At 40.8% G+C, this 9,842-nt stretch overlaps 1 protein-coding gene across 2 annotated transcripts in view; it reads right to left on the reverse strand.

The window, feature by feature from the left end:
- The window catches only part of LOC118401715 (carboxyl-terminal PDZ ligand of neuronal nitric oxide synthase protein-like), a 29,530-nt gene extending 22,772 nt beyond the window's left edge, over nucleotides 1-6,758 (reverse strand). For both annotated transcript variants that reach the window (XM_035799295.1, XM_035799294.1), the window contains exons 1-3: nucleotides 6,443-6,758; nucleotides 5,907-5,978; nucleotides 78-170 (exon numbers count right to left, since the gene is read on the reverse strand). In XM_035799295.1, the coding sequence (XP_035655188.1) occupies nucleotides 78-170; nucleotides 5,907-5,978; nucleotides 6,443-6,547 (270 nt within the window). In that variant the 5' untranslated portion in view covers nucleotides 6,548-6,758. The remainder of the gene's footprint in view (nucleotides 1-77; nucleotides 171-5,906; nucleotides 5,979-6,442) is intronic.
- Between the last annotated feature and the right edge of the window lie 3,084 nt (nucleotides 6,759-9,842).

Genomic DNA, 9,842 nt, shown 5'->3' on the forward strand with positions numbered 1-9,842 from the left:
CAATTCATAATCAAGACCAACATTTTGGTAGCTACTCTTGACTTCATCAGGTATTTCATATTTTGAAGGGGACTTACCTTTTTCTTTTTTCGCAAAACCACCCGTACACCATCCGCAGACACAATGATGTTGACTTTCTTCTTCTTGATGTTCTTCAATTTGAATTCATACTGTGGGGGGAAATGTAAATTCCATAGATTTGTACATGAAACTGGTATATAAAATGATCCACACAAGCTTACGGTGTATAGCCTAGGGGTGACATCATGGTCTTTGCGTGTGTATCATGTCATTATAGTTTGCACATAACCACAGAGCAGGGTTGGAGTAAATTCCATTTCAATTCATTCATATTCAGGAAGTAAACTTAGACTCCAATTCCAATTTTCTTCAACCATGTCAGAGATACAGTTCCCGTAGAGATGTAAAGGGATGGAAACATATGCATTAAGGCAGGGAGTGAGTACTTAAGTATTTACCATCGTTGTCCCTACAAGACACCATCTGCTGCTGAGAGTAAATCAACGCTCGGATCAACACAAAGTTGCCTAAGGCTGAAGAAGACAGGAAAAGTCAGATGGTAGAGCTGGCAAAGTCTCCAGCATCTAGGTTCCCCCTCCCCTCAGAGTGCATTAGACATGAAGGAAGACTCGGCAGTGTGCACCGCTTTTTATTCTTGCCTTTGAGTAGTTAGAACCGTTCTCGCTGCCTCACTGCAGTCAAAGGGACCAGACATCTAAACGACAAATACTAATCTAAAATAAACATGTTTTCCCCAAATGAGGAAACACAACATCAGAAGTCGAATTGATCAAATGAGGACTTTTATCAAAAGCATTTTTCCCCCCTCCGATCCTCAACCAAAAGGCTCATCAGGATTCTCTCATGTCAAAGGTTTGAAGATTCTCCATGCTGCTCTTCTTTTCCTATAAAAATACATGATATTCTGCCTGTTCTATTGGCTGACTTTTTACTTTTTCTTCATTTTTAGTATTGGCCTATGGACTATTTTATGAAAGGGTGGCTACTTTGAAGAATCTCAAATATAAAATATATTTTGATTTGTTTAACACTTTTTTAGTTACTACATGACTCCATATGTGTTATTTCATCGTTTTGATGTATTCACTATTATTCTACAATATAGTAAAAATAAAGAAACCCTTAAATGACTAGGTGTGTCCAAACTTTTTACTAGTACTGTATATATTAAGCATAGCAGATGGCACAATTTTATTGTTTTTGTATTTATTTACGGATACCCAGGGGCACATTCCAACACTCAGACATAATTTATAAACAAAGCACGTGTGTTTTGTGAGTCCGCCAAATCAGAGGCAACAGGGATGACCAGGGATGTCCTCTTGTCCTGCTAAGCATTCAAAATGTAATGAGTACTTTTGGGTGTCAGGGAAAACGTATGGAGTAAAAAATACATTATCTTCTTTAGGAATGTAGTGGTGTATAAGTAGTACAAAAAATACAGTAGATAGGAAAGTACAGATACCCAAAAAACGACTTAAGTAGTATTTCAAAGTATTTTTTTACTTAAGTACTTTACACCACTGCCTGGCAATGTGGTGCCAGGACAACAACCTCTCCTTCAATGTCAGCAAGACCAAGGAGCTGATCGTGGACTTCAGGAAACATGGGCAGGTGCACAGCCCCATTCACTTCGATGGGGCCGCAGTGGAGAGGGTCAATACCTTCAAGTTCCTCGGTGTCCACATCACTGAGGATCATGGTTCTCTCCCACTGGCACAGTTGTGAGGAAGGCACGGCAGTGTCTCTTCTCCCTCAGGAGGCTGACACGATTTGCCATGGCTCCTGACATCCTTAGAACCTTTTACAGCTGCTCCATTGAGAGCATCCTGGCTGGTTGTATCACTGTCTGGTATGACAACTGCACCACCCTCGACAGGAATGCCTTACAGAGGTTGGGGCGGATGGCCCAGCGCATCACTGGGGGAGAGCTCACAGCCTTCCAGGAAGTACATGCCAGGCAGTGTCTGAGAATGGCCCTAAAAATGGCCAAAGACTGGCCACCCGAGACATGGACTGTTCTCCATGCTCCCGTCAGATGGTGGAGACGGTACCGGTGCATCAAGGCTCAGACCAACAGACGGTACCAGTGCATCAAGGCTCAGACCAACAGACGGTACCAGTGCATCAAGGCTCAGACCAACAGACGGTACCGGTGCATCAAGGCTCAAGACCAACAGACGGTACCAGTGCATCAAGGCTCAGACCAACAGACTCCTAAACAGCTTCTATCCCCTGGCCATAAGATTGTTAAATACAACCACTACACTGCTGTTCATTGATTATTGATTTCCATTACCATTAGTATCTATCTATTTATCCTGCTACTGGTCACTATTACTCCTGTTTACATGCATGTATTACCACTAGTATATTATCTTAAGTATTCATGTATATCCACCTATCACGTCTACACTGTCACTCTAACAAACACTTACACACACACACAATCGCCACCAGACACACACACCCACCCACCACTTATGCTGCTGCCATACTGTTTACTACATACTGTACTGTTTAAACATACTGTTTCTTATTTCTTATTGTTCGTGTTTTCTTTCTTATAGATAGATAGATAGATAGATAGATAGATAGATAGATAGATAGATAGATAGATAGATAGATAGATAGATAGATAGATAGATAGATAGATAGATAGATAGATTTTTTTATTAAACTATTTTGATATTGATTACTGCACTGTTGGGTGGAGCAGGCAACTTAAGCATTTCACTGTACTTGTGCATGTGAAAATAAAACGTATAGAAATTGTCCCTCTCTGGGTGTCATTGAGGGACTGGCCGACCTCTGTGTGACACAGACGCATCACTAGATTAAATGTAACATTTGGCTCTCCCAGCTGACTCTGCAGCAGTTAAATCCTCTCTGTAACACTGTAATACTCTGGCCCACTGCAGTATCCGTTAATGCCAGACACCATTGCCATCTCCGTCTCGTCTCTCCAGAGGAGTGGATGTCTCTTAAAGAGATGGTTAGGGGTATTGGTTTTAAGATTTAGAAAGAGGACTCTTCAAACAGAGATGGTTAGAAATATTGGTTATATAAGATTGGAAGAGATGGCTGGTTTAAGGCCTTCCCACACTGTACATCGGATTCAATATTTTACTATTATTCTGTCACACCGTGCGATGTTGTCCAATTAAAATCTTGATATCAACCTGGCTAGATTGTATGATTTGCTTAAATTCTATCGCCACATTCTGCGATTGGCTTGCGAGGCTACGTCAGCCAACATTAACTGCAGCGGTCGATTTCATCTGCGCATGTGCCAGCACCCGCAGCACAAGCTTCCCAAGTGAGTTCGGAAAAACTGAAAATATGCATCTTAGAAATAGTTTTCACATAGGAACTCCGAATCAAACAGGCTTCCCAAAAGTAACATGGTTTCTATGGTAGAATGTTCATTTTGATTGCCATTTTTTACATTTATTTGCCATGTCAACAAGATTATTAGGGAAATCATTATTCTTGCAATGCATGCAAATATTTTTATCGCACTATTTAATTAATATGACAACTCCCAATAATCATAATATTGTGTGCCTACTCAGTGCCGACCGTGTTCTCATTGGTCAGTCACCGGCATCGGCTTGTAACACCCGGAACACTACACTATAAATGCTAAAAACGTTCTGACTGCCATAACTTTGTCCGAGCCTACGACCGCACATAGTGTTACTTAATCGGCAGAACGTAGCTGTGTTCGAATAGTCATTACTAACCTCACTAACAGTATTATTTGTGATGTAAATTGAGTATGTATGAGGCTTATTGGTCATAGTATGGATATAGTTAGTATGCCAAAAGTTCCCGGATGTTCGTATTAAATTCGCCAAAATACGAAGTATACAAACAGTGGACACTATTTCCGTGCTTTTAGGGCCCATAATGCTATTCTTCACAAAATGGGCGTGGCTTCACGTTTTCAGATTTGAAGAAAATGGCAGAAAATATGCAGCCGAATTTCGAGGAGAGAGGATACAAATTCATTGCTTTAACTAATTTTGAAAAATGCTAAGATGTTGAGCAATGTAATAAAGTAATGATTTTTTCAAATAAATTACGTTGGCTGACAATTTGTTATCTACGCTATCCTTACGAACCGCATAGCATTACAGCTGTATGTACTAGTATGTTAGATACTTACTTAACGTTAGTTGACTACTAAATACATCGAACTTGCCAGGCAGTATATTAACTATATGCTAGCGAACTAACTATCAAATGTTTATTGACTTGGTTATTCACGTCATTCTTAGCTAAGTGGTATAGGCGTGCGTTCTCAATGGACATGGTTAATTCTGGCTATCTACTCCGATTTCAGAGCACACTTGTCTGAGTGTGCAAGAGCGCAGAATAACTGGTGAATTTACAAAAGCTCAACACCCATTAAATATGGCCGGTGTCAGTAAACGTCTGCAAAAAAAAATTAATTAAATTGTTGCCAGCAGCACAGTTACTGTCACCAATGCTCTGGATAACATAAAAACAGCCTAACCAGCTCTGCTAGGGTGATTAAATTGTTCAGAGTGAGGTGTTCTCTCATTTGTGTTTGGTAGTAGCTAGCAAGTTAGCCAGTTATCTTGGGTGCTTGACTGCCATTGTAAGGTCAGAACACTCGGATCAACCCTACTCTTTGACCAGAGCGTCCACTGTGCTCTCTGAACGCTTGGAGAGCAAAACACTCTGAATATACAAACGGACAATCTAACAAAGCTCTGAATTTAGGAACGCCCAGAGCTCACTCTGAGTGCTCCCTGGTACTCCAGATTGAATTTAGGAACACACCCGAAAATGTAAAATGTCTAGCTAGTAATTTATGCTAACAAGCTAACAAGAGGTTGCATAGCAAAAGCGAAGCACTAGTATGCTCAACTGAAATGATAGTTAATTTACAGTATACTAAAATGAACTAATGGTATTTAGTATGTAGTATATACTCATTAAGGGTGCGCTCGTAAATACCCTCTGGCTATCTACTCAGATTTCAGAGCACTTGTCTGAGTGTGCAAGAGCGCAGAATAACTGCAACACCAGTTGAATATGGTCTGTCAGTAAATGTCGCAAAAAAAAGCGTAATTAAATTGTTGCCATCAGCACAGTTACTGTCACCAATGCTCTGGATAACATAAAAACAGCCTAACCAACTCTGCTAGAGTGAGTAAAATGGTCAGAGTGGGTTCTTCTCTCATTTGTGTCTTGAATTAGCTAGCAAGCTAGCCAATGTTAGCCAATTAGCTTGGGTGCTTGACTGCCGTTGTGAGGTCAGAACGCTCTGATCAACCCTATTCCTCAGCCCGAGCACCTAGTGTGTGCTCTGAATGCTCAGAGAGCGAAAAACTCGGAATCTGACAACGCTCTGAATTTATGAACGCACTCTAAGTATGTAGTATACAGTATGTTAGTATGGGTATTCGAGCACAGCTGCTGTCACACTAAACGGGCCAAGATGTCCGACAATCATTTATGAACCTAAGAATTTGCCCACGACGTGGACTTTTTGTCTGTGTCCGCCAAAACGTGGCATAAGACTGCTAAAATCGTAGTCTGTGTGGGCCTTTAGACTGTTATTTTAGTCTTATAGCCTTAGAATATTATGATTGACTTGCAATATTTGATAAGAGGCAATGTCATTCTGTTTTATATGCAGATACCATACCAATGTGAGAGAGTAGAATATTAGTATCTTATTATTTGCGTGCATGCACACACACACATACAGTCCAAGTTTTGAAGGGCATTGCAATATTCCATATATATAGCGAAAGTATTTTTTCTGGAAGGGAGAGAAATGCATTTAATATTATGGCTCACAGATTGTATTGTTGAAAGTGTCTTACCCTTATCCTTCTCATTGCAGCCACTATCTCCATTCGGCTATTTGGACGACCGACTTCCAGACTGCCAATGTACTATAATATTTACAAAGTTATGAGACGTCATTAGTAATTCAAGTAGCCTATCGATATCTTCAACTCTTACTCTGATCTCAACTGCTTCTTGTCAAAAGGAGTTCACTATACATTCTGAATAAATTGTTAAGGTACTGTAAATGGATTTGAATAGCAAACAAGTTGGTATATATGGCTTAATAAAATGAATTAATAGATGTCAAAAGCGCACCTATAATCTAATACAGTACATTTAGAATTCAATTAACAAGCACAGCGTAATATTAGTGTACGATTAAAATAAAACATGTACATATATCCTCATTACATTGTACTGTCATAACATTTTGGAAGAATGTCATTTTAGATCTCAATTCATGATTTACTAAGCGCGACGCCGGGTCACTCCTGTTATCCATAAACTACATTGTTGCCCCACAATGATAAGCGGTTACTGTAGTTTATAGCCTACTAGGTAACCTTACCTTTGCCTCAAAGCAGACCCCATGCTGAAATGCCGCCTCGTTGTGCATGGGGATCCTCAAGTCCTGTGCATCATCCACTAAATTATACTTGGTTATCCCTGGCATCGCCCTTCCGATACACGACTAGTCCGACACTAGTTTTATGCCAACGCTATTAGAATACTGTAAATACGCGCATCTCGCTCAACACTCACGAAGGTCTTTGATTGGTTAGTCGCCTATGGAATGGAACCACTATGTTAACACAATATGCGTCTAGCGGTCCAATTTTATACAGTCCGAGATAGAATATCTGCCGCTCTAGTGCTGTTTTGGATGACGCACAATTCTCAAGGGCCGGATTCGATTATGCTGAGGTGCAGGGCACCGGTCTATGGCCCATGAAGGAAACGGGCAAAAGCGGTGAGGGAGGAGTGTACATCTCAAATTTAACCTTAATCTGCGCCAGTGTAACGCAGCATGGTGCATCGTCCAGAAACATACATCTATTTTCCATTAAATGTATGTTTGAATTGTCAAACTAGTTGTCATTGGGAAGGCAGATAACATGATTTTTATCAAAAGCAAATCACACTGACGTGAAAACTCAGAATCGTACTCATTACCACGTCACTTTTGTTTTGAGCCGACTTTGCCGTGTGCTTTGAACTGGGCACCTGGCTCACGCCGGGGAGGCAACCCGGTTCTAAAACGAACGCAATCAAATTTCACCCGGTGCAAAACACGCCTGCCCGGGGTCCCGAGACAGATTCATCGAATCCCCTCAAGGCAAGGTTGTCCGTTTTTCCTGTTTTGGCCATAAATAAAAACAACAGGTGATGTGCAGTTTACGCGCGTGCCAAATCAAATCCATTTTTATTTGCCACATGCGAAGAATACAACTGGTGTATACTTTACCTTGAAACGCTCGTTTACGAGCCTTTCCCAAGAACACGGAGTTTAAAAATAACAATGAAAAGAAAAAGATTAACAAGAGGGTAAAAAAATATAAGAATGGAGCTACAGTGAGGACTGCACCAGCACCAGATCATTGTGCTGTGGTATTTGAGGTAGATAAATTACCAGTCAGAAGATTGGACACACCTACTCATCCTTGGGGTTTTCTTTATTTGGACTATTTTCTACATTGTGGAATAATAGTGAAGACATCAAAAATAGGAAATAACACAAATGGAAAAATGTAGTAACCAAAAAATCTATATTTTATATTTGAGTTTCTTCAAAGTAGCCACCTTGATGACAACTTGGCACACTCTTGGTGTTCTCTCAACCAGCTTCATGAGGAATGCTTTTCCAACAGTCTTGAAGGAGTTCCCACATATGCTGAGCACTTGTTGGCTGCTTTTCCTTCACTCTGCGGTCCAACTCTTTCCTAACCATCTCAGTTGGGTTGAGGTCAGGTGATTGTGGAGGCCAGGTCATCTAATGCAGCACTCCATCACTCTCCTTCTTGGTCAAATAGCCCTTACACAGCCTGGAGGTGTGGTGGGTCATTGTCCTGTTGAAAAACAACTGATAGTCCCACTAAGCGCAAACCAGATGGGATGGCGTATCACCTCAGAATGGTGTGGTAGCCATTCTGGTTAAGTGTGCCTTGAATTCTAAATATTTCACAGACAGTGTCACAAGCAAAGCACCCCCATACCATCACACCTCGTTCTCCATGCTTCAAGGTGGGAACCACACAATGCGAGGTCATCCGTTCACCTACTCTGCGTCTCACAAAGACACGGCGGGTTGGAACAAAAAAATCTCAAATGTGGAATCATAAGACCAAAGGACATATTTCCACCAGTCTAATGTCCATTGCTCGAGTTTCTTTGCCCAAGCAAGTCTCTTCTTATTGGTGTAATTTTGTAGTGGTTTCTTCCTTTGCAGTAATTCGACCATGAAGCCCTGATTCACCCAGTCTCCTCTGAACATTTGATGTTGAGATGTGTCTGTTACTTGAACTCTGGAGCATTTGTTTGGGCTGCATTCTGAGGTGCAGTTAACTCGAATGAATGTATTCCTCTGTAACTCTGTGTCGGTCATCATGTGAGCCAGTTTCATGATAGTGCTTGATGGCTTTTGCGACTGCACTTGACTGCACTTGAAGAAACGTTTTTGAAATGTTCCGTATTGATTGACCTTCATGTCTTAAAGTAATGATGGACTTTCTTTTTGCTTTGCTTATTTGAGCTGTTTTTGCCATAATATTGACTTGGTCTTTTACCGAATAGGGTTATGTTCTGTATACCACCCCTATCTTGTCACAACACAAATGATTAGTTCAAACGCATTAAGAAGGAAAGAAATTCCACAAATTAACTTTTAAAAAGGCATACCTGTTACACATTTTGCCATGGGGCAAAGAGAAAAACTGTGCTGTTTTACAGCTTATTTCCTGCAATTCTACCCATTTTGCCATCGGGTGGAGAGACATGTTTGCCATTATAAAGCTAATTCTGTGCAATTCTATAAGTTTTGTGATGACTTATACCATGTTAATATGATATCTGAGTCAGAATGACCAACAACATGCCCGGTCGGTATTCGTCCACCATTACAAGTTTAGATACAGTGCGTTCGGAAAATATTCCGACCCCTTGAATTTTTTCCACATTGTTACCTTACAGCCTTATTTTTAAATTGGACTAAATTACTTTTTTCCCTCATCAATCTACACACAATACCCCACAATAACAAAACAAGAACATAGTTTTTTTTGTTGCATATGTATTAAAAATAAAAAACAGAAATACCTTATTTACAAGTATTCAGAATCTTTGCTATTAGAGACAAAATTGAGCTCAGGTGCTCAGGTGTTTCTACAACTTGATTGGAGTTCACCTGTGGTAAATTCAATTGATTTTACATGATTTGGAAAGGTACACACCTGTCTATATAATGTCCACAGATGACAGTGCATGTCAGAGCAAAATCCCAGCTATGAGGTAAAAGGAAGTGTCTGTAGAGCTCCGAGACAGGATTGTGTCGAGGCACAGATCTGGGGAAGGGTACCAAAATATTTCTGCAGCATTAAAGGTCCCCAAGACCACAGTGGCCCCCATCATTCTTAAATGGAAGAAGTTTCAAACCACCAAGACTCTTCCTAGAGCTGGCCGTCCAGTCAAACTGAGCAATCGGGGGGGAAGGGCCTTGGTAAGGGAGTTCACCAAGAACCCGATGGTCACTCTGACAGAGCTCCAGAGTTCCTCTTTGGAGATGGGAGAACCTCCTTGAACAGGCCTAAGCAATTCCAGACCATGGGGGCCTGATTGGTGTCACACTTTTCCCCCATCCATAGCAAACACACCTGATTTAAACTAATTGCATTTTTAACTGAAGATCATGATTAGTTGATTATTGGAGTCAGGTGTGTTAGCTGGGGCTGGGGCAAAAGTGTGACACCAATCAG

Source organism: Oncorhynchus keta, chromosome 23 (assembly GCF_023373465.1).
Source record: "Oncorhynchus keta strain PuntledgeMale-10-30-2019 chromosome 23, Oket_V2, whole genome shotgun sequence".
Classification (NCBI taxonomy): domain Eukaryota; kingdom Metazoa; phylum Chordata; class Actinopteri; order Salmoniformes; family Salmonidae; genus Oncorhynchus; species Oncorhynchus keta.